This window comes from Salvelinus fontinalis, chromosome 14 (genome assembly GCF_029448725.1).
Source record: "Salvelinus fontinalis isolate EN_2023a chromosome 14, ASM2944872v1, whole genome shotgun sequence".
In the NCBI taxonomy this organism is placed as follows: domain Eukaryota; kingdom Metazoa; phylum Chordata; class Actinopteri; order Salmoniformes; family Salmonidae; genus Salvelinus; species Salvelinus fontinalis.
Window position 1 is genome coordinate 32,127,723 of NC_074678.1, and position 23,927 is coordinate 32,151,649.

Sequence of the window (23,927 nt, forward strand, 5' to 3'; positions counted from 1 at the left end):
ATCTTCTAGCCATCTATTGATAGGATAGGCGCCTGTCAGTCACATAGCTAACGATGACAAAGAAACGCAGCAGAGAGGAAGAGGCGAAGCGAGAGATTTCACTCTCGCCAAAATCTTTCCAAAATAACCCTAATGTGTTTCTATTAGCTTTATTTTGGACCTAAACTTGTCGCCTGCCTTCGGGACAACGACTCCCATTGCTTGGGCAGAGAAATGAGTATCTCGTCATTATATACAGAGCTCTGGTTGCTAAAGTGAGTGACTCATTTTGTCAGTCAGTGTAGCCTACCAAATTGCATCGGTGAGTGTCGTTCATTTGGCAATCTAATTTGCATAGGCTACTGTTAGGCCTAGGCTTTAGTGGTGATTAGCTGCCGATAAATTATGAAAACATTTGACGAAGATGGTGAATCACTGCAGGAACAACAGAGCCTCATTCTGGTTCAAATACACTGCTCAAAAAAATAAAGGGAACACTTAAACAACACAATGTAACTCCAAGTCAATCACACTTCTGTGACATCAAACTGTCCACTTAGGAAGCAACACTGATTGACAATAAATTTCACATGCTGTTGTGCAAATGGAATAGACAAAAGGTGGAAATTATAGGCAATTAGTAAGACACCCCCAAAAAAGGAATGGTTCTGCAGGTGGTGACCACAGACCACTTCTCAGTTCCTATGCTTCCTGGCTGATGTTTTGGTCACTTTTGAATGCTGGCGGTGCTTTCACTCTAGTGGTAGCATGAGACGGAGTCTACAACCCACACAAATGGCTCAGGTAGTGCAGTTCAGCCAGGATGGCACATCAATGCGAGCTGTGGCAAAAAGGTTTGTTGTTTCTGTCAGTGTAGTGTCCAGAGCATGGAGGCGCTACCAGGAGACAGGCCAGTACATCAGGAGACGTGGAGGAGGCCGTAGGAGGGCAACAACCCAGCAGCAGGACCGCTACCTCCGCCTTTGTGCAAGGAGGTGCACTGCCAGAGCCCTGCAAAATGACCTCTAGCAGGCCACAAATGTGCATGTGTCAGCATATGGTCTCACAAGGGGTCTGAGGATCTCATCTCGGTACCTAATGGCAGTCAGGCTACCTCTGGCGAGCACATGGAGGGCTGTGCGGCCCCACAAAGAAATGCCACCCCACACCACCAACCCACCACCAAACCGGTCATGCTGGAGGATGTTGCAGGTAGCAGAACGTTCTCCACGGCGTCTCCAGACTCTGTCACGTCTGTCACATGTGCTCATGTGCTCAGTGTGAACCTGCTTTCATCTGTGAAGAGCACAGGGCGCCAGTGGCGAATTTGCCAATCTTGGTGTTCTCTGGCAAATGCCAAACGTCCTGCACGGTGTTGGGATGTAAGCACAACCCCCACCTGTGGACGTCAGGCCCTCATACCACCCTCATGGAGTCTGTTTCTGACCGTTTGAGCAGACACATGCACATTTGTGGCCTGCTGGAGGTCATTTTGCAGGGCTCTGGCATTGCACCTCCTTGCACAAAGGCGGAGGTAGCGGTCCTGCTGCTGGGTTGTTGCCCTCCTACGGCCTCCTCCACGTCTCCTGATGTACTGGCCTGTCTCCTGGTAGCGCCTCCATGCTCTGGACACTACACTGACAGAAACAAACCTTTTTGCCACAGCTCGCATTGATGTGCCATCCTGGATGAGCTGCACTACCTGAGCCACTTGTGTGGGTTGTAGACTCCGTCTCATGCTACCACTAGAGTGAAAGCACCGCCAGCATTCAAAAGTGACCAAAACATCAGCCAGGAAGCATAGGAACTGAGAAGTGGTCTGTGGTCACCACCTGCAGAACCATTCCCTTTTTGGGGGTGTCTTACTAATTGCCTATAATTTCCACCTTTTGTCTATTCCATTTGCACAACAGCATGTGAAATTTATTGTCAATCAGTGTTGCTTCCTAAGTGGACAGTTTGATTTCACAGAAGTGTGATTGACTTGGAGTTACATTGTGTTGTTTAAGTGTTCCCTTTATTTTTTTGAGCAGTGTATGATAATTAGCACACTCACGGAATCCAGGCATTAAAACGGAATTCGAGAATATATATATATTATTTTTTTTAGCAGGGATTCAACTAAATGTAGTATTAAATTACATTTGCCCAAGTTTATCATAATTAATGAACAGAATGCATTGCACTCAAATTATTTGAGACTCCTTGACTTCTTCCACATTTTGTTACAGCCTCATTCTAAAATGGATTAAATAGTTTTTCCCCCTTATCAATCTACACACAATACCCCATAATGACAAAGCAAAAAACGTTTTTATTGTTGAAATGTTTCAACATCACATTTACATAAATATTCAGACCCTTTATTCAGTATTTTGTTGAAGCACCTTTGGAAGTGATTACAGCCTGGAGTCTTCTTGGGTATGCAACTACAAGCTTGGCACACCTGTATTTGGGGAGTTTCTCCCATTCTTCTATGCAGATCCTCTCAAGAGCTGCCAGGTTGGATGGTGAGCGTTGCTGCACAGCTATTTTCAGGTCTCTCCAGAGATGTTGGAAAGGGTTCAAGTCCGGGCTCTGGCTGGGCCATTCAAGGACATTCAGAGACTTGTCCCGAAGCCACTCCTGAACTGTCTCGGCTGTGTGCTTAGGGTCGTTGTCCTGTTGGAAGGTGAACCTTCCCCCAGTCTGAGGTTCTGAGCACTTTGGAGTAGGTTCATTGAGGATCTCGCTATACTTTGTGCCGTTCATCTTTCCCTCGATCCTGACTAGTCTCTCAGTCCCTGCCGCTGACACACATCCCCACAGCATGATGCTGCCACCACCATGCTTCACCATAGGGATGGTGCCAGGTTTCATCCAGATGTGATGCTTGGCATTCAGGCCAAAGAGTTCAATCTTGGTTTCATCAGACCAGAGAATCTTGTTTCTCATGGTCTGATCAAATCTTATGTCACATGCTCTGAATACAAAGGGTGTAGACCTTACCGTGAAATGCTTACTTACAAGCCCTTAACCAACAATGCAGTTTTTGTACATGTAGGTAGGGGTAAAGTGATAAACAGTGAGTAGCAGCAGTGTAAAAACAATGTAAATAGTCCGGTGGCCATTTGATTAATTGTTCAGCATTCTTATGGCTTGGGGGTAGAAGCTGTTAAGGATCGCTTGCCAACAGTCTATGACTTGGGTGACTCGTGTCTGACAATTTTTGGGCCTTCCTCTGACACCGCCTAGTATATAGGTCCTGGATTGCAGGAAGCTTGGCCCCATTGATGTACTGGGCTGTTCGCACTACCCCCTGCAACTTGTCAGGATACTCTCGATGGTGTAGCTGTAGAACTTTGAGGATCTGGGGAGGTGTTGCCATGCCCTCTTCACAACTGTCTTGGTGTGTTTGGACCATGATAGTGTGTTGGTGATGTGGACACCAAGGAACTTGAAGCTCTCAACCCTCTCAACTACTGCCCGGTCGATGTGAATGGGGCATGTTCAGTCCTCTTTAAAAAGGTCTTGCTTACGAGAAAGTAATCACAGTCGTCTAGAACAGCTGGTGCTCTCATGCATGCTTAACTTCTCTAGGGTAGGGGGCAGCATTCGGAATTTTGGATGAAAAGCATGCCCAAATTAAACTGCCTGCTTCTCGGGCACAGAAGATATGATATGCATATAACTGGTTGATTTGGATAGAAAACACTCTAAAGTTTCCAAAACTGTTAAAATAGTGTCTGAGTATAACAACTGATTTGGCAGGCGAAAACCTGAGAAAAATCCAGTCGGATAAGTCGTTTTTTGGGGGGTTTTGTAGTTTTCTATTCAATGCCATTACAGTATCTATTGACTTAGGACTCAAATTGCAGTTCTTATGCCTTCCACTAGATGTCAACAGTCTTTAGAAATTGTTTCAGGCTTGTATTCTGAAAAATTAGGAAGTAAGAGCAGTCTGAATGAGTGGACCCTAAAGTGTCACAGAGCTTTTTCATGCGCGCGACCTTTTATATTGACGACGTTATAGTCCGGTTTAAATATTATTGATTATTTAGGCTAAAAACAACCTGAGGATTGAATATAAACATCGTTTGACATTTTTCAATGAACTTACAGATACACTTTGGATTTTTTGTCTGCGTTTGAGCCTGTGGATTACTGAAGAAAACGCGAACACAACTGAGGTTTTTGGATATAAAGAGACTTTATCGAACAAAAGGAACATTTATTGAGTAAATGAATATCTGCTGAGTGCAACCATATGAAGATCATCAAAGGTAAAAGATGAATTTTATCTCTATTTCTGACTTGTGTAACTCTTCTACTTGGCTGGTTACTGTTTGTAATGATTTGTCTGCTGGGCTATGTTCTCAAATAATTGCATGGTATGCTTTCGCCATGAAGCATTTTTAAAATCTGACATCGTGGTTGGATTCACAAGAAGTTAATCTTTAAACCTATGTAAAATATGTTTTGTTTTCTGAATCTTTATAATGAGTATTTCTGTATTTGAATTTAGCGCCCAGCAATTTCACTGGCTGTTGAAGAGGTGGGACGCTAACGTCTCACGCACCCAAGAGAGGTTAAGTGTTGCATGCCTCGAAGTGAGCATAAAAAGGCATTTAGAGTGGTACTAGTCCGTAATGGTTTGCAAGCCCTGCCACATCCGTCGAGTGTCAGAGCCAGTGTAGTAGGATTCAAATCTTAGTCCTGTATTGACGCTGTGCCTGTTTGATGGTTATTTTGAGGGCATAGCAGCATTTCTTATAAGTTTCCCGCTCCTTGAAAGCGACAGCTCTAGCCTTTAGCTGGGTGCGAATGTTGCCTGCAATCTATGGCTTCTGGTTAGGATATGTACGCATTGTCATTATGGGTACGACGTTGTCGATGCACTTATTGATGAAGCCAGTGACTGAGGTGGTATACTCCTCTATGCCATTAGATGAATCACAGAACATATTCCATTCTGTGCTAGCAAAACAGTCCTGTAGCGTAGCAGCCGCGTCATCTGATCACTTCCATATTGAGCGAGTCACTGCTACTTCCTCCTTTTGCTTGTAAGCAGGAATCAGGAGAATATAATTATGTTCAAATTTGCCAAATGGAGGGTGAGATTTGTATGCATCTCGGTGTGTGGAGTAAAGGTGGCCTAGAGTTTTTCTTCTTCCCCCCCTCTGGTTCCACATGACATGCTGGTAGAAATTAGGTTAAACAGATTTAAGTTTGCCTGCATTACAGTTCCCAGCCACTAGGAGCACCGCTTCTGGATGAGCATTTTCTTGTTTGCTTATAGCCTTATACAGCCCATTGAGTGCAGTCTTAGTGCCAGCATTGCTTTGTGGTGGTAAATAGACTGCTAAGAATAATACAAACTCTTGGTAGATAGTCTGGTCTACAGCTTATCATAGGGTACTCTACCTCAGGCAAGCAATACCTCGAGAATTCTTTAATATTAGATGACATCGCACACCAGCGGTTATTGACAAACAGACATCCCTACCCCTCGTCTTACCAGACTTAGCTGTTCTGTCCTGCCGATGCACGGAAAACCCAGCCAACTGTATTTTATCTGTATCGTCGTTCAGCCACGACTCAGTGAAACATAAGATTACAGTTAATGTCCAGTTGGTAGGATAATCTCTAATGAAGATCAGCCAGTTTATTTACCAGTGATTGCATGTTCGCGAATAGAACGAATGGTATAGGCCACTCGCCGACAAATTCTCACAAGGCACCCCGATCTCCTCCCCTTGTATTTCTGTCTTTTCTTGACGCGAATTACGGATTTGGGCCTGGTCTCGAGGAAGCAGTATATCCTTCACATCAGCTGCATCAGACAATTAAATAAATAAATATTTGCCAAGTTCGAGGTGAGTAATTGCTGTTCTGATATCCAGAAGCTCTTTTCGGTCATAAGAGATGGTAGAAGCAACATTACATACAAAATAAGTTACAATGCGAATAAAAACTAAATTGCAGTCGGTTAGGAGCCCGTATAACTGCAGCCATCACCTCCGGCGCCATTATCAGAGTGAGCCGGAGCCATTATCTGATAGTCCTTTAGTTGCCTTTTGGCAAACTCCAAGCGGGCTGTCATGTGTATTTTACTGAGGACTGGTTTCCTTCTGGCCACTCTACCATAAAGGCCTGATTAGTGGAGTGCTGCAGAGATGGTTGTCCTTCTTGAAGGTTCTATCTCCACAGAGGAACTCTGGAGCTCTGTTTGAGTGACCATCAGGTTCTTGGTCACCACCCTGACCAAGGCCTTTCTCCCCAAATTGCTCAGTTGGGCCGGGTGACATCAAACATCAAGGATGATCAATGGAAACAGGATGCACCGGAGTTCAATTTCGAGTCTCAAAGCAAAGGGTCTGAATGCTTACAGTACCAGTCAAAAGTTGACACACCTACTCATTCAAGGGTTTTTCTTTATTTTTACTATTTTCTACATTGTAGAATAGTGAAGAAAAACTACGAAAACACACATGGAATCATGTAGTCCCCAAAATAAGTGTTTAACAAAACAAAATATATTTTTATGTTTGAGATTCTTCAAAGTAGCCACCCTTTGCCTTGACAGCTTTGTACACTCTTGGCCTTTTCTCAACCAGCTTCACCTGGAATTCTTTTCCAACAGTATTGAAGGAGTTCCCACATATGCCGAGTACTTGATGGCTGTTTTTCCTTCACTCTGCAGTCCAACTCATCCCAAACCATCTCAATTGGGTTGAGGTCAGGTGATTGCCGGTCCTCATCATAGAGCTTGATGATTATTGCGACTGCACTTGAAGAAGCGTTCAAAGTTCTTGAAATGTTCCGGATTGACTGACCTTCATTTCTTAAAGAAAAGATGGACTGTCGTTTCTCTTTGCTTATTTGAGCTGTTCTTACTATAATATGGACTTGGTATTTAACCAAGTAGGGCTATCTTCTATATACCACCCCTACCATGTCAAAACACAACTGAATGGCTCTAACGCATTAAGGAAATAAATTCAACAAATTAACTTTTAACAAGGCACACCTGTTATTTGAAATACATTCTAGGTGACTGCGTTATGAAGTTGGTTGAGAGAATGCAAAGCTGTCATAAAGGCTAAGGGTGGCTACTATCTCAAATATAAACTATATTTTGATTTGTTTAACACTTTTTTGGTTACTACATGACTCCATGTGTTATTTTATAGTTGATGTTTTCACTATTATTCTACAATGTAGAAAATAGTAAAAATAAAGAAAAACCATTGAATGTATAGGTGTGTCCAAACTTTTTAGTGGTATTGTATGTAAATAAGGTATGTTTTTATTTTATTTTTAATACATTTGCAAACATTTCTGAAAACCTGTTTCTGCTTTGTCATTATGGGGTATTGTGTGTAGATTGAAAAAATGTAATTCATACAGTTTGTATCTTTTAGAGACTCCATCCGTAATATAGTACGCTTACCATAGTTGGGTTTTAGTCCAGAGAAACTGGAGAAATTATCCAGGTCCTCAATAAGGCTCTTCAAGGTTGGACTCAAGATAACTTAGCGTGCATTGATACTTTTGTCTCTAAATCATACATTTTTAGCCCCATAATATCCTTAATGAAAATGAATTGAGACCGACTTATTGAAACTGCAATAGCCTTATTGGGACAATAGCCTTATTGAAAATGTAGTCCAGTGTAGGTAGGCCATTGTAAGTTTTAGGAGTCAAAGAAATTGCTCCAAAAAATTCTACCCCATGCAAAGACCCGTAAAAGGAAGAGTGGTTCTCAAATTCCTGGAGTGAGTAGTAGTGGTGCTGTTGGTAAGTGACAAGCCTCAGCATGCCTTACTTACCCATCGATGGTGAGCAGCTCAAAGGGAGCCTGTTTGTCACACACAGGGCAGGTCCACGTGGGCTTCTTTTCATTCATTTGCAGGAAGTAGATGGCATCGAAACACTGCAAGTGGGCACAGGTGAGCACCCGACACGGCACTCCTATCCGCATCTTCACTAGCTGAGAGGAGGAAGAGGAAAGGGAGGTATGTTATTAGCATTAGGCTGTAGACAAATGGTGGGTGGTAGCCTGTTCCTCGTGTTGTGGTTTTCTTTGTTTTGGTCAGTAACAACTGAAAGGTTTGAGACTTGCTCTTTAATAAGAAATTAAAGCATGACTGGGTGGATATGGCTTGTGGTGAGTGCAGATCCTCACAGGACAGATGAGGGACACCCGTAGCCCTGTGGTGGCGATCTCGTTCTCTGGATCAAAGCGTAGCTTGTCCTGGACTGGACACAGCAGAAAGAAACTAGTTCAACGTCACACAGCACAGGTGTAAAAATTAGTAAAATGCAATAAAGCATGAAAGACAAAAATGCTGAGGCCACTTACTGCGTTCACGACAGCGTTCTGCACTCTCCACTGAGCAGTGTTTAAGTTGGCTGAAAAGCTCTGCTGATGTGAAGACCCGCACTAAATACACTGCAACCGAGTAGCGCTGCACACAGGACAAGAGGACATGAGTGAGCACTGAACAGAATGAACACACTGGAAATAGCAGCAGATATCATCTGAAGCTGTCAACATTTAGACAGCTGCCAAAAACAACCAAACCATTTCAAATACTTGTCATGAAAATTAATCAAAACAGCATGCAATTACATTGCGTACATCACAGAGTTTACTTTAGATGTGCAAAAGGTGTCGCCTCTTGGCAAGGTTCTAAAATAACAGTGTAAAGTTTCAACCAGAGACTGACCTTGCCGAAGTTGCCCCATGTGACAGTGGCCCGGTTGGTGGCAGTGGAAAGGTGTAACCAGGGTGTGATGTTGACTGGGCGACAGGGACGACGCGGTTCCACACCTGGCTTATTAGACGGGTAGTAACCCTGTACAGAACAAATATAGACATGTTTAGCAACAAAGATATAGGCATTTTCTTCTGATTTGTTGGTTGGTTGGTTTGTTTGCCTGAGGGCATGGGATTCCCCAGCTTGACTACTTACTGGTACATGACAGTAGGACTGGTTGACTTTGACAGCAATATTGGGAGGGTACTGATCTTCCTGGACACCGATGGAGTCTGTATAACAGATTCTGTAAAGGATCATAGCAACAGCACAGGAGGTTATCAATGGTTATCAGTGTTAGATGGCAACATATGTAATCCTCTTAAACACAGACATTCTCAATGAATGGTTGTGGTGGTCAGATTTGTCATTCAATACACACACAAAATGTACACTGTTTTGTTGGGACTTGATAAAGTTGATAAAGAACACAGTAGAGGAAACTTTCCAAATGTTGACAGAACAAACTACAATAGACGAGTGAATAATTTTTCTAATCTGTGAAATAGACCATGTGACAAATGCAGTAGAAATGCTTTGATGCACATTTTTTGATAGAATAACCATGTTGCAGTCAAGAAATGCTACACTATATATACACACAAAGGTATCTGGACACCCCTTCAAATGAGTGGATTTGGCAATTTCAGCCAAAATTGTTGCTGACAAGTGAATATGGCAGAGTAGCCACACAAGCCTAAGATCACTATGCGCAATGCCAAGCATTGGCTGGAGTGGTCTAAAGCTCAACCACCATTGGTCTCTAGAGCAGTGGAAACGCGTTCTCTGGAGTGATGAATCACGCTTCACCATCTGGCAGTCCAATGGACGAATCTGGGTTTGGTGGATGCCAGGAGAACGCTACCTGCCCCAATGCATAGTGCCAACTGTAAAGTTTGGTGGAGTAATAATGGTCTGGGGCTGTTTTTCATGGTTCGGACTAGGTCCCTTAGTTCCAGTGAAGGAAAATCTTAATGCTACAGCATACAATTACATTCTAGACGATTCGGCGTGTACAACTTTGTGGCAATGCCCTCATGCACAAAGCGAGGTCCATACAGAAATGGCTTGCCAAGATCGGTGTGGAAGAACTTGACTGGCATGCACAGAGCCCTGACCTCAACCCCATTGAACACCTTTGGGATGAATTTGGAACGCCGATTGCGAGCCAGGCCTAATCGCCCAACCTCACTAATGCTCATGGCTGAATGGAACAAGTCCCCGCAGCAATTTTCCAACATCTAGTGGAAAGCCTTCCCAGAAGAGTGAAGGCTGTTATAGCAGCAAAGGGGGGAGCAACTCCATATTAATGCCCATGATTTTGGAATGAGATGTTGGAAAAGCATTCACAGTGCAGTGTATTCGGCTAAATATTTATAAAGCTATGATGAACTTCACAGAATTGTGAAAGTGCACGAGCTTGATGCTCTAGAGTGGCGCAGCAGTCTAAAACACTGCATCTCAGTGCTTGAGGCGTCACTAGAGGTGTACCGATAATGATTATTGGAGGACCAAAAAAGCAATTACAACAATATTGAATTACCTTAATATAATACATCAATAAAATCAATTTAGCCTCAAATAAATAATGAAACATGTTCAATTTGGTTTAAATAATACAAAAACAAAGTGTTGGAGAAGAAAGTAAGTGCAATATGTGACATGTAAAAAAGCTAACGTTTAAGTTCCTTGCTCAGAACATGAGAACATATGAAAAACTGTTGTGGTTCCTTTTAACATGAGTCTTCAATATTCCCAGGTAAGAAGTTTTAGGTTGTAGTTATTATAGGAATTATAGGACTATTTCTCTATATACCATTTGTATTTCATATACCTTTGACTATTGGATGTTCTTATAGGCACTTTAGTATTGCCAGTGTAACAGTATAGCTTCCGTCCCTCTCCTCACCCCTACCTGGGCTCGAACCTGGAACACGTCGACAACAGCCACCCTCGAAGCATCGTTACCCATCGCTCCACAAAAGCCGCGGCCCTTGAAGAGCAAGGGGAACAACTACTCCAAGTCTGAGCGAGTGACGTCACCGATTGAAACGCTATTAGAAGAGCTGCTGGCAAACTGTGACGGCCCTGAATATTTCTGAACCGTCTCAGTGCTTCTCCTTCTAATAGGGCGCTTCCCCTTTAATTCCCCATTAAATAGTCAGCATCAGCTGCGCAAAGGTGAAGTTGTGATTGAGACATGAATGAGGATGTGTACTACCTTCAGTTCATGAAGCTTCGCTATTCCGTTTGTTTTGTTGCCTTACAGTGTGTTTTGTAGCCTTAAAGCGAGTTTACCCAGGATTGGATCCACTCTGTGCGTCTGTGGACTACAACTCTCCGTTGGTTTTCGTGGCCTTTTCTCCGCTGAAGATCTGTTGGCGGATTGTATGACTGACTACAACTTTTTGTACACGGTATTTCATTTGTTTGGGGTGATGTATACTGTGATTTATGTAGTTGTGAGGACGTATTATTCTTTGATTAGTCTTTGATACGCTTTATAGTTGTGTTGCAAAATAAGTGTTATTTGAGTGTATGAATATACTGGGTTTACGCTACGGACAAACGTTGCGTGACTAAGGTCACTGAACTTATTTACCGGGTTGGACTCTTTTTATGCCCAAGGTACAGGACATTTCTAATTGAACATAAGTGCATTAATTGTTATATTGTTGTGTGTGTGTGTGATCATTTATGTTGTTAATACAACCACGCAAAAGAATACACTTGTTTGAAGTTCTTTCCAATGTTTTAAGGGGTTTATGAAAAGTATATTTCCATCCTGACTTTTACATAAGTCCTTTGTATTGGTGTGACTTGACGGACCAGATGGGACTCATTCCCTCCCAAACTAAAAGGAGAAACCAATGCTTTCTCTGGTAGGCACAACCTACCTGGCACCCCTATAAATAACCTCAAGTCAAAACCGTTACATAAAAAACGCACGAAAGTGCTGTTTGAATGAATGCTTACGAGCCTGCTGCTGCCTACCATCGCTCATTCAGACTGCTCTATCAAATCATAGACTTAATTATAACATAATAACACAGAAATACGAGCCTTTGGTTATTGATATGGTCGAATCCGGTAACTATCATTTTCAAAACAAAACGTTTATTCTTTCAGTGAAATACGGAACCGTTCCGTATTTCGGCATTAGGCATTGATGTTTATGGTTAGGTTTGGTGCAACGACAGTGCTAAATCATCACCCGTTTGGCGAAGTACGTTGTGATTCGATGAGAAATTAACAGGCACCGCATCGATTATATGCAACGCAGGACACGCTAGATAAACTAGTAATATCAACCATGTGTAGTTAACTAGTGATTATGTTAAGATTGATTGTTTTTTATAAGATAAGTTTAATGCTAGCTAGCAACTTACATTGGCTTCTTGCTGCCCTCGAGTAACAGGTAGTCAGCCTGCCATGCAGGCTCCTCGTGGAGTGCAATGTAAGGCAGGTGGTTAGAGCGTTGGACTAGTAACCAGAAGGTTGCAAAAACGAATCCCCAAGCTGACAAGGTACAAATCTGTCATTCTGCCCCTGAACAAGGCAGTTAACCCACCGTTCCTAGGCCTTCATTGAAAATAAGAATGTGTTCTTACCTGACTAGCCTAGTTAAATAAAAGGTACACTATTTTTTAAATGCTCCTTTCCAATAAAGAGGGCCTTAAATGTTATGCTGTTGGCATGATGATTGATGCTTGACTATCAATTGACAAATAAAAACATTTAAACTCACTGTTCCATAATCTCATAATGAAGCCAACCCTCTGTGCTGTATCTGCAAGCTGTTGGCTAGAGCGCATGTACCAAGACCAAAGTGGGCACACTTGCTGTGTATTGCAGACTTTTGTGCCAAAACCATCTAAAGTGTTAAAAATGGGATGGAAACACATCATACTTCTGTTTTTTAATTCTCTAAATGAACTTACAGCGTAATTACGCACAGCTTTGAACAAGAAGTTTTTTTTGGGGGGGGGGTTATAATTGTCCTGCTACACATTTGTATAAATGTGTAATGAAAATGTGTTCTTGCATATTCCAACTCCCACAGACACGCGTAGGGAATGGGATCATGCCACAGTCGCGATTGTCCACCGCTCCTGGAACAATTGGGGTTAAGTGCATTGCTCAAGGGCACAGCAACAGATTTTTCACCTTGTGGGCTCTGGGATTCAAACCAGCGACCTTTCAGTGACTGGTCCAACGCTCTAATCTCAAGGCTACCAAGAAGACAATTTGATGGAAAACCCCTACTGCAGGTAAAATGTGCATATTTTTTGTTTGAATGTTACAATATTCACCTGAATATCAGTGAACAAATTGATGGAAGCCTAGCTACTGATCTAGAAAAGGCTTCAACTGTATGTACCGGAAATTACCTATGCAATTGTGGGATTAGTGTGCTGTTATGTGTAGAACAGTTGAACTCTTGTAAACTCACCTAAGAACCACCTGGATTGCCTTCATTCCTGGTCGAAGCTCACTAAAACAACAAGGGAGGGAATGTTATGGTACCCCTCAGTGTCCATTCAAAGTCACAAGCAGTAGAATAAACAAAGTTAACTTTGAATAAAAGTGTTATGCTCACGTTGCGTTTCTGACTTGGTCCGCTTGGCTCTGTGTTAATTCAAATATGCATTGACTGTCCTGCAGTTTCTCACTGTTCTGGGCAACTACAAGGACAGATGCAGAAGAAAAAAATACATACATACACATACCACAACTTCCCTATGCTTCGCAATGTCCAAAATGTCCTTAGCACTTAATTGTAATGTCATGTTTCTGTCATTAATATAGTGTCATCAGAATGTATTCAGACCCCTTAACTTTCTTAACCTTTTGTTAGGTTACAGACATTTCTCTCATCAATCTACACATAATACCGATAAGGACAAAGCAAATACAGTATTTTAGAAATGTTTGCCAATTTATAAAAAATGTCAAGTGTAAATATTACATTTACATAAGTATTCAGACCCTTTACTCAGTATTTTGTTGAAGCACCTTTGGCAACGATTACCGCCTCGAGACTTCTTGTTTATGACGCTACAAGCTTGGCACACCTGTATTTGGGGAGTTTCTCCCATTCTTCTCTGCAAATCCTCTCAAACTCTGTCAGGTTGGATGGAGAGTGTTGCTGCACTGCTATTTTCAGGTCTCTCCAGAGATGTTCGATCGGGTTCAAGTCCAGGCTCTGGCTGGGCCACTCAAGGACATTCAGAGACTTGTCACAAAGCCACTCCTGCGTTGACTTGGCTGTGTGCTTAAGGTCGTTGTCCTGTTTGCAAGGTGAACCTTCGCCCCAGTCTGAGGTCCTGAGTGCTCTGGAGCAGGCTCATTGAGGATCTCTGTACTTTGCTCTGTTCATCTTTCCCTCGATCCTGACTAGTCTCCCAGTCCCTGCCGCTGACAAACATCCCCACAGTATGATGCTGCCACATTTACATTACATTTAAGTCATTTAGCAGACGCTCTTATCCAGAGCGACTTACAAATTGGACCACCGTGCTTCACCGTAGAGATGGTGGCAGGTTCCCTCTAGAAGTGACGCTTCATATTTAGGCCAAAGAGTTCAATCTTGGTTTCATTCAGACCAGAGAATCTTGTTTCTCATGGTGTGAGAGTCTTCAGGTGCCTTTTGGCAAACTCCAAGTGGGCTGTCATATGTCTTTTACTGAGGAGTGTCCCCTGTCTGGCCACTACCATAAAGGCCTGATTGGTTGAGTGCTGCAGAGATGAGAGAAACTTCCATAAGGACAACCATCTCCACAGAGGAACTCTAGAGCTCTGTCAGAGTGACCATCAGGTTCTTGGTCACCTCCCTGACCAAGGCCCTTCTCCCCCGATTGCTCAGTTTGGCCAGGTGGCTAGCTCTAGGAAGAATCTGGTGGTTCCAAACTTCTTCCATTTAAGAATGATGGAGGCCACTGTTCTCAGGGACCTTCAATACATCAGAATTGTTTTGGTACCCTTCCCCAGATCTGTGCCTCAACACAATCCTGTTCGATTGGGTTCCTTCGACCTCATGTCTTGGTTTTTGCTCTGATATGCACTGTCAACTGTGGGACATTATATAGCCAGGTGTGTGCCTTTCCAGATCATGTCCAATCAATTGAATTTACCACAGGTGGGCTCCAATCAAGTTGTAGAAACATCAAGGATGAACAATGGAAACAAGATGAACCTGAGCTCAATTGAGTCTCATAGCAGTGTCTGAATACATATGTAAATAAAAAGGTATGTTTTTCATTTTTAATACATTTGCAACAACTTCTAAACCTGTTTTCACTTGTCATTATGGGGTATTGTGTGTAGATTGCTGGGGATTTTGTATGTATTTAACACATTTTAGAATAAGGCTGTAACACACAGGTGTCAAACTCATTCCACGGGGGGCCGAGTGTCTGCGGGTTTTCGTTCCTCCCTTATACTTGATTGATGAATTAACATCACTAATTAGTTAGGAACTCCCCACACCTGGTTGTCTAGGGCTTTATTGAAAGGAAAAAACAAAAACCTGCAGACACTAGGCCCTCCGTGGAATGAGTTTGACACCCCTGCTGTAACATAACAAAATGTGGGAAAAGTCATGGGGTCTGAATACTTTCCAAAGGCATGCCAGGTTTTTTTTACTGACCATAAGAGCTGACCAGGAACTTTTTGGCCTCTTTTTACAAGAACTTGACTAGACCGAAAGCTCTCTACATCTCACTGACAAAAATCACTCACTTAGCTCTGTTGGCGGCAACAGAGTCTCCAGAGTTTGGTAGAAGGGCAGCGACACCAGCTTGACCTCAGCCGCAGGTGTGGAGGACAGCTTGGGGATGCCATTGAGGTAGTCTGCGCCCTGAGTGCCTGTGGGGGACGAGCTGAGGGAGGAGTAGGCCACCGGAACACCCTCCGGGCGCCGAGCAGCCAGCCAACCCGACGCCTTGGGGAAGCGTGACTCGTACAGCTGCCGCACGTTCTTCAGCAGCTCTGGGCTGTACTCTGTCTGCACCAGCCTCAGCGCCCGTCCCACCAGGTCATGCTTTAGACCACTCTTACTGCGGCCCATGGAGGCCAGCAGCGTCTGCAGGTCAGATACCCGGAAACTCTTCACCATGTTCTGAAGGGAAGACACAAAGGAGAGAGTGATAGGAAGAGGGGAAGTTTTGGATTACCATCTGGATTCCTTGAGCTAGGCAAGTGCCAATAACTTAAAAAAGGTAGCCTACACTAGTTACTCAACCCTGCACGTTAAGAGGCTGCTGCCCTATATACATGAAATCACTGATCACTTTAATAATATTTTACTCATTTCATATGTACAGTTGAAGTTGGAAGTTTACATACACGTTAGCCAAATACATTTAAACTCAGTTTCACAATTCCTGACATTTAATCAAAGTAAAAATTCCCTATCTTAGGTCAGTTAGGATCACCACTTTATTTTAAGAATGTGAAATGTCAGAATAATAGTGAGAATTATTTATTTTAGCTTTTATTTCTTTCATCACATTCCCAGTGGGTCAGAAATTTACATACACTCAAATAGTATTTGGTAGCATTGCCTTTAAATTGTTTAACTTGGGTCAAACGTTTTGGGTAGCCTTCCACAAGCTTCCCACAATAAGTTGGGTGAATTTTGGCCCATTCCTCCTGACAGAGCTGGTGTAACGGAGTCAGGTCTGTAGGCCTCCTGGCTCAAACAAGCTTTTTCAGTTCTGCCCACAAATTTTCTATAGGATTGAGGTCAAGGCTTTGTGATGGCCACTCCAATACCTTGACTTTGTTGTCCTTAAGCCATTTTGCCACAACTTTGGAAGTATGCTTAGGGTTATTGTCTTGAGATGTTGCTTCAATATATCCACATCATTTTCTTTCCTCATGATGCCATCTATTTTGTGAAGTGCACCAGGCCCTCCTGCAGCAAAGCACCCCCACAACATGATGCTGCCACCCCCATGCTTCAGGGTTGGGATGGTGTTCTTCGGCTTGCAAGCATCCCCCTTTTTCCCTCCAAACATAACGATGGTCATTATGGCCAAACAGTTCTATTTGTTTCATCAGACCAGAGGACATTTCTCCAAAAAGTACGATTTTTGTCCCCATGTGCAGTTGCAAACCGTAGGCTGGCTCTTTTTTTTAATGGCGGTTTTTGAACAGTGGCTTCTTCCATGCTGAGCGGCCTTTCAGGTTGTCGATATTGGACTCGTTTTACTGTGGATATAGATACTTTTGTACCCGTTTTCTCCAGCATCTTCACAAGGCCCTTTGCTGTTGTACTGGGATTGATTTGCATTTTTAGCACCAAAGTACATTCATCTCTAGGAGACAACGCATCTCCTTCCTGAGCAGTATGACAGTTGCGTGGTCCCATGGTGTTGATACTTGCGTACTATTGTTTGTACAGATGAACGTGGTACCTTCAGGTGTTTGGAAATTGCTCCCAAGGATGAACCAGACTTGTGGAGGTCTCCAATTTTTTTCTACGGTATTGGCTGATTTCTTTTGATTTTCCCATGATGTCAAGCAAAGAGGCACTGAGTTTGAAGGTAGGCATTGAAATACATCCACAGGTACACCTCCAATTGACTCAAATCATGTCAATTCGCCTATCAGAAGCTTCTAAAGCCATGACAATTTTCTGGAATTTTCCAAGCTGTTTAAAGGCACAGTCAACTTAGCGTATGTAAACTTGTGACCCACTGGAATTGTGATAGTGAATTATAAGTGAAATAATCTGTCTGTAAACACGAGAATTTCGCTATACCCGCAATAACATTAGCTAAATATGTGTATTTGACCAATAACATTTGATTTGAAGTGCTGTGCACAGACTTATCTATATAATTACCTGGTATAAATGAACTTAAACACTCAGCATGTCAACTCAAATGATTTAAATTGGAATACACTACATGACCAAAAGTATGTAGACACCTGCTCGTCAAACATCTCATTCCAAAATCATGGGCATTAATATGGAGTTGGTCCCCCCCTTTGCTGCTATAAACAGCCTCCACTCTTCTGGGAATGCTTTCCACTAGATGTTGGAACATTGCTGCTGCAGGCACTTGATTCCATTAAGCTAAAAGAGCATTAGTGAGGTTGTGCGATTAGGCCTGGTTCACAGTCGGCATTCCAATTCATACCAAAGGTGTTCGATGGGGTTGAGGTCAGGGTTCTGTGCAGGCCAGTCAAATTCTTCCACACCGATCGACAATCCATTTCTGTATGGACCTCACTTTGTGCATGGGGGCATTGTCATGCTGAAATAGGAAAGGGCCTTCCCCAAAACTGTTGCCACAAGGTTGGAAGCACAGAATTATCTAGAATGTCATTGTACGCCGTAGAGTTAAGATTTCCCTTCACTGGAACTAAGGGGCCTAGCCTGATCACACCAGAGAACATGTTTCCACTGCTCCAGAGTCCAATGGCGGCGAGCTTTACACCACTCCAGCCAACGCTTGGCATTGCACATGTTGATCTTAGGCTTGTGTGCAGCTGCTTGGCCATGGAAACCCATTTCATTAAGCTCCCGACGAACAGTTCTTGTGCAGACGTTTCTTCCAGAGGCAAACAAGGACTGACAATTTTTACGCTCTACAGCACTCGGCGGTCCCGTTCTGTGAGCTTGTGTGGCCTACCACTTCGCGGCTGAGCCGTTGTTGCTTCTAGACGTTTCCACTTCACAATGACACCCATCAGTTGACCGGGCAGAAATTTTACATACTGACTAGTTGGAAAGTGTGCCATTCTAATGCAAATGTTTGTCTATAGAGATTGCATGGCTGTGTGCTTGATTTTATACACCTGGCACCAATGGGTGTGCCTGAAATAATAGCTGAATCCACTCATTTGAAGGTGTCCACACACTATATTTACACAAAAGTATCTGTGCACTTGCTTCAAGTAATATTTTCCTCCCTCCCCTCTAGAATTCAGTAGCATGACCTATGAGCCCCTTCTGTTCCTAACACCATGCATAGAATATTTTTCCTGCAAACATAACCTAGACTGGTCCCTCCTTTAAGTAGTGTAGGACACAACACCATCAGTGAATTTGAAGACCCAGCAATGCATGTAGCTAGCTAGTCACTATCTACACTGAAGTGTTGGTCCCATGTTTCATGAGCTGAAATAAAAGATCCCAGAAGTGTTCCATACACAGAATATACTTATTTCTCTCATTTTGTGCACATCTCTGTTAGTGAGCATTTCTCCTTTGCCAAGATAATCCATCCACCTGACAGGTGTGCATATCAAGAAGCTGATTAAACAGCATGATTACACAGGTGCACCTTGTCCTGGGGACAATTAAAGGACAATAAAAATATGCAGTTTTGTCAAACACCACAGATGTCTCATGTTGAGGGAGCATGCAATTGGAATGTTCACCAGAGCTGTTGCCAGAGAATTTAATGTTTATTTCTCGGAGAGAAAAAAAATAAACCCACACACTGCTCTTGACAGCATCAGTGCTCTTTAATAAGCTAGCTTTTGTGATTTTTTTCAATCTTTTTTTTTAAATTAGCACCCTTATGTAGACATAGCTTTACCCACATCCATTCCATGCGTCAAATGTGGTTCGAGTCGAGGGAAAATAAGTAAGTGTTACCAAATATAACATTGTGAATTTCATAAATATTCTAATAAAAGGGTGTACATAAAACATATTAAACACGTCTGTAAAACCACAATGAGGACATCAACACACCAAGCAAGTTCATAAACCATTGGTTACAGCGCAATAAAAAGAGTAATCTGAAATGGGAGCATTCATTCATGTTCAAAACGGTTCCCAATAAATGACATTAATACGTGCTCCACCACCCATGTTATCTACATGATTAAATGTCCATGTGGATTGTGTTATGTAGGTAAAACCTCTCGTTCTCTCAAACAGAGAATTTGTGAACATATAAATAAAAAACCAGGACAAACTACAGGGATTATCCAGTCTCAGTAGATTTTAAATGACCAAAAATATGACATTACTACCTTTAGATTTTGTGGCATTGAGAAAGTCAAGATATCAGACAGGGGAGGTGACATAAATAATACTCTGAGCAAAAGAGAATGTTTTGGGATTTTCACCCTCCAGACATAATTTCCAAGGTGTCTTAATGATGAAATGCCAATGTATGTTACGTTGTAAATTTGATCAATTAATGCACACATTTCAGATTACTCTGACGTCACACTATTTTAATATTTATCAAATGCACATTGTTATTTTTGGTAATGCTTACTTATTTTCCCTCAACTCTAACCCCATTTGATGCATGGAACAGATGTGGGTGGAGCCATGTCTACATAATTATTATTATTTTTTTTTTAACTCAAAAGCTCTGATGTAGGCCTTGAGGCCGATACGTAAAGCCTATTAAAGAGAAGTGATACTATCAAGAGAAATGTGCGGGTTTCTTATTTTTTCCCTCATCTTATTCAACTGTTACCATGCACCTTAAAAAAAAAGACAGCTCAGATGTGCGAGTGCCCTTTGAATTTTGAATGTTAATTTCTCTATCATAAGTCGCATCCAATGGTGGTACATCTAACCTGGGTTGCTCCTCTTTTCAGTTCGCTGCAGCTAGCGGCTTGGACGAGCTGCAAAAAACCCCACTCAAACTCCACCGTTTTATCTCCATCTCTTCATTCAAAGACTCAATCATGGACACTTACTGTTGTGGCTGCTTCGCGTAATGTATTGTTGTCGCTACCTTCTTGCCCTTTGTGCTGTTGTCTGTGCGCAATAATGTTTGTACCATGTTTTGTGCTGCTGCCATGTTGTTATGTGTTGCTACCATGCTGTGTTTTCATGTGTTGCTGCCATGCTAGGTTGTTGTCTTAGGTCTCTCTATGTAGTGTTGTGTGACTTGCCTAGTTAAATAGAAGGTTAAATAAAAAATAACCATCCTCACAACCACATGTAACCACGCCAGCCCAGAACCTCTACATCTGGCTTCTTCACCTGCAGGATCATCTAAGACACGCCACCAGACAGCTGATGAAACTGTGGGTTTGCACAACTGAAGAATTTCGGCACAAATTGTCAGAAACAGTCTCAGGAAAGCTCATCTCCGTGCTTGTCGTCCTCACCTGGGTCTTGACATAACTGAATTTTGGTGTTGTAACAGAGTGGGCAAACGCTCACCTTCGACAGCCACTGGCACGCTGGAGAAGTATTCACTTCACGGATGAATACAAGGTTCAACTTTCCCTGACAGATGGCAGACAGAGTGTATGGCATCATGTGGGTGAGCGGTTTGCTGATGGACACTCTGTTCACAATGTTGACATGGTGGCGGTGGAGTTATGGTATGGGCTGGCATAAGACAGACAACGAACAATTGCGTTTTATCAATGGCTATTTGAATCCACAGAGATACCCTGATGAGATCCTGAGGCCCATTGTCGTGCAATTCATCTGCCGCCATCACCTCGTTTCAGCACGAAATGCACAGGCCCATGTCGCAACGATCTGTACATAATTCCCTGAAACTGAAAAACGTACCAGAATTTCAATGGCCTGCATACTCACCAGACATGTCACCCATTGTGCATGTTTGGAATGCTCTGAATCGACAGCGTGTTCCAATTCCCCCCAATATCCAGCAACTTCGCAGAGCCATTGAAGAGGAGTGGGACAACTTTCCACAGCCTGAACAACTATATGTGAAGATGTGTCGCTCTGTATGAGGCAAATGGTTGTCACACCAGACACTGACAGGTTCTGATCCACGACCCTACCTTTTTTTTAAGGTATCTGTGACTGACAGATTAATCTGTATTCCCAGTCATGTGAAATCCATAGATTAGGCTTTATTAATTGATTTCAATTGACTGATTTCCTATATGAACTGTAACTCAGTCAAATATGTTGCGTCTATATTTTTGTTCAGTGTAGTTAGAAAAGTCTTGCAAACTAATTACATCAGTCAATCTCATCAATTCAGGTTCATTTCTACAACTCGTGTATCAGGCTTATAGCGTGTAGAGGTGGACAGCGGCATTGCCAATTGCCTTGTCTGACAAGAAGCTAGGCTAGTGGGTAAGCTAACGTTAACTCCACTTGCTTTGTTGTTATCCCAACAGTGAAAATACGTCCATTTGACAAGTCAAAGTGCCAGTGGATGGACCGAATGTGTAATGCAATCTCCCGCTTAAACATTGAATGATACAATTTCGCACTGACTCCCTGCTGGCGAGTGGTTTTATGGCCTCATCATTCATTTTCCATGTCCCTGCTAGCTAACGTTAGCTAGACGCACTTAGCGACGAAGAGAAACCAGTTTCAATATAGCTACCAATGAATCAACCATCACTAAATTAAACACTTTTATACAGTATTCATGGGAAACATTTACAGTTTCCCATACTAACCGGCCATCTCCCACGCAGGCCCTTTCCTATCAAACCGGTCGAGCGGATCTCTGCTTACCATCGCTTCCACCAGTTCGCCCGCCATCTTTGTACAGCAGCCCCGCGAGAGGCAGAGCCGAAAGGTAGTCCTTCACCAGTGAGAAGCAGACGGGTCGCTCGCTGCTCGACGCTTCTCTGCTTCCAATCACAGCGCAACCACACTACGAGCTTCAAGGAGTACGTTGAAAGTAGGCGTGTCATCATTGTTTTAAAGTGACAGTACAACTTTTTTTAAACACTCAGAGACAGGCCTCCCATCTATGTAAGGCCTCACTTATAAGAAAACATAACCAGCCACTAAGTAGCTGAACGCTTGAGTTTGCTGAGTTTTATACTATCGAATCAAAGAGCATATGCATTGTGAAAATAATTCAAATTCAAAACAAGAGGAACGCATGACCTGTTAAATGGGGAGGAGCGCATGGCCCAATCAACTCCTGTCCGAGTGAAATATTCCGCTTCGGGAAATGCAACGAACCATTGGATATCGAATAAACTCTTTATCTATTTTGAACAATAATCTAAATATTCACAGGGAGCCAAGTCAAAATGCAGTACACAGATGTAGTGCACTGAAGTCACATTGGAAGAGAGGATATACATGCTTCAAGATTTTAAAATACAGTCCAATGAATAAGAGCAATCCTGTGTTAATTATTTTCTCTTAATTTCACACCATCCCCTGGTCATCCATTTCTGGATTTCCAAACTTCTTGATTTGAGCTGAAGAACAGAGATCGTAAACCAAAACCATTTATGTTTAAAATCAAATGAAAGGATAATATAAACTCTAATATATAATCTTTGCATGATTTGACTTTCACCTCAAGTTTGCATATTAACTGTGATAAGTAACAGATAATTGGAACAATATATATTGTCCCAGCTCTGCTCTATGTTGGCCTACTTTAATACCATTCCTGTGTGCTTTATCATAAGTTGTTTGCTTGCACACATACAAATTTGAGCAAAAATTACATTCACAGGACAGTCAGTGTCTTACAAAACTTCCAGTTCTGTAAAATATCAGCTCCATATTATAATCAAACAGTGTTGGCTTAAGGTTGACAGGCTACTACATGATGTTGGTATTGTAAATTAAAATAGAGGTGTATGTTCTCTTGACAATGACATAATTATCTTCAGTATTTTTTTATCATGGAATAATTTCTATTTAATTATACATTTTACCACATGTCTCATTCAGGCTACTTGGATGGTGTAGGCAGGCTGTAGTAGTAGTTCTTCAATTTGGACAGACGAGGGCAATATAGTCCACCGGGGTTCATTCCTCTCATTCTTGAACAGCCCCAATTCGTCTGGACATGGACTCTACAAGGTGTCGAAAGTGTTCCACAGGGAAGCTGGTCCATGTTGACTCCAATGCTTCCCACTGTTGTGTCAAGTTGGCTGGATGTCCTTTGGCACTCACGAGAAACTGTTGAGTGTGAAAAACTCTGCAGCGTTTTTTATTTCACCTTTATTTAGCCAGGTAGGCAAGTTGAGAACAAGTTCTCATTTACAACTGCGACCTGGTCAAGAATAAAGCAAAGCAGTTCGACACATACAACAACACAGAGTTACACATGGAATAAACAAAACATACAGTCAATAATACAGTTGAAGAAAGTCTATATACAGTGTGTGCAAATGAGGTAAGAAAAGGGAGGTAAGGCAATAAATAGGCCATGGTGGTGAAGTAATTACAATATACCATTTAGACAC

The 23,927-nt window shown here is 42.5% G+C and overlaps 1 protein-coding gene across 2 annotated transcripts in view; it reads right to left on the bottom strand.

The window, feature by feature from the left end:
• LOC129810645 (E3 SUMO-protein ligase PIAS4-A) overlaps positions 1 to 22,353 on the bottom strand; it is a 31,221-nt gene extending 8,868 nt beyond the window's left edge. The window contains exons 1-9 of one of the 2 annotated variants that reach the window (XM_055861374.1): positions 22,222 to 22,353; positions 15,522 to 15,900; positions 13,381 to 13,465; positions 13,234 to 13,275; positions 8,937 to 9,027; positions 8,691 to 8,819; positions 8,324 to 8,429; positions 8,147 to 8,220; positions 7,791 to 7,951 (exon numbers count right to left, since the gene is read on the bottom strand). In XM_055861374.1, the coding sequence (XP_055717349.1) occupies positions 7,791 to 7,951; positions 8,147 to 8,220; positions 8,324 to 8,429; positions 8,691 to 8,819; positions 8,937 to 9,027; positions 13,234 to 13,275; positions 13,381 to 13,465; positions 15,522 to 15,900; positions 22,222 to 22,248 (1,094 nt within the window). In that variant the 5' untranslated portion in view covers positions 22,249 to 22,353. Of the gene's footprint in view, positions 1 to 7,790; positions 7,952 to 8,146; positions 8,221 to 8,323; positions 8,430 to 8,690; positions 8,820 to 8,936; positions 9,028 to 13,233; positions 13,276 to 13,380; positions 13,466 to 15,521; positions 15,901 to 22,163 lie in introns of both variants that reach the window. The other variant, XM_055861375.1, reaches the window with a different exon arrangement.
• Between the last annotated feature and the right edge of the window lie 1,574 nt (positions 22,354 to 23,927).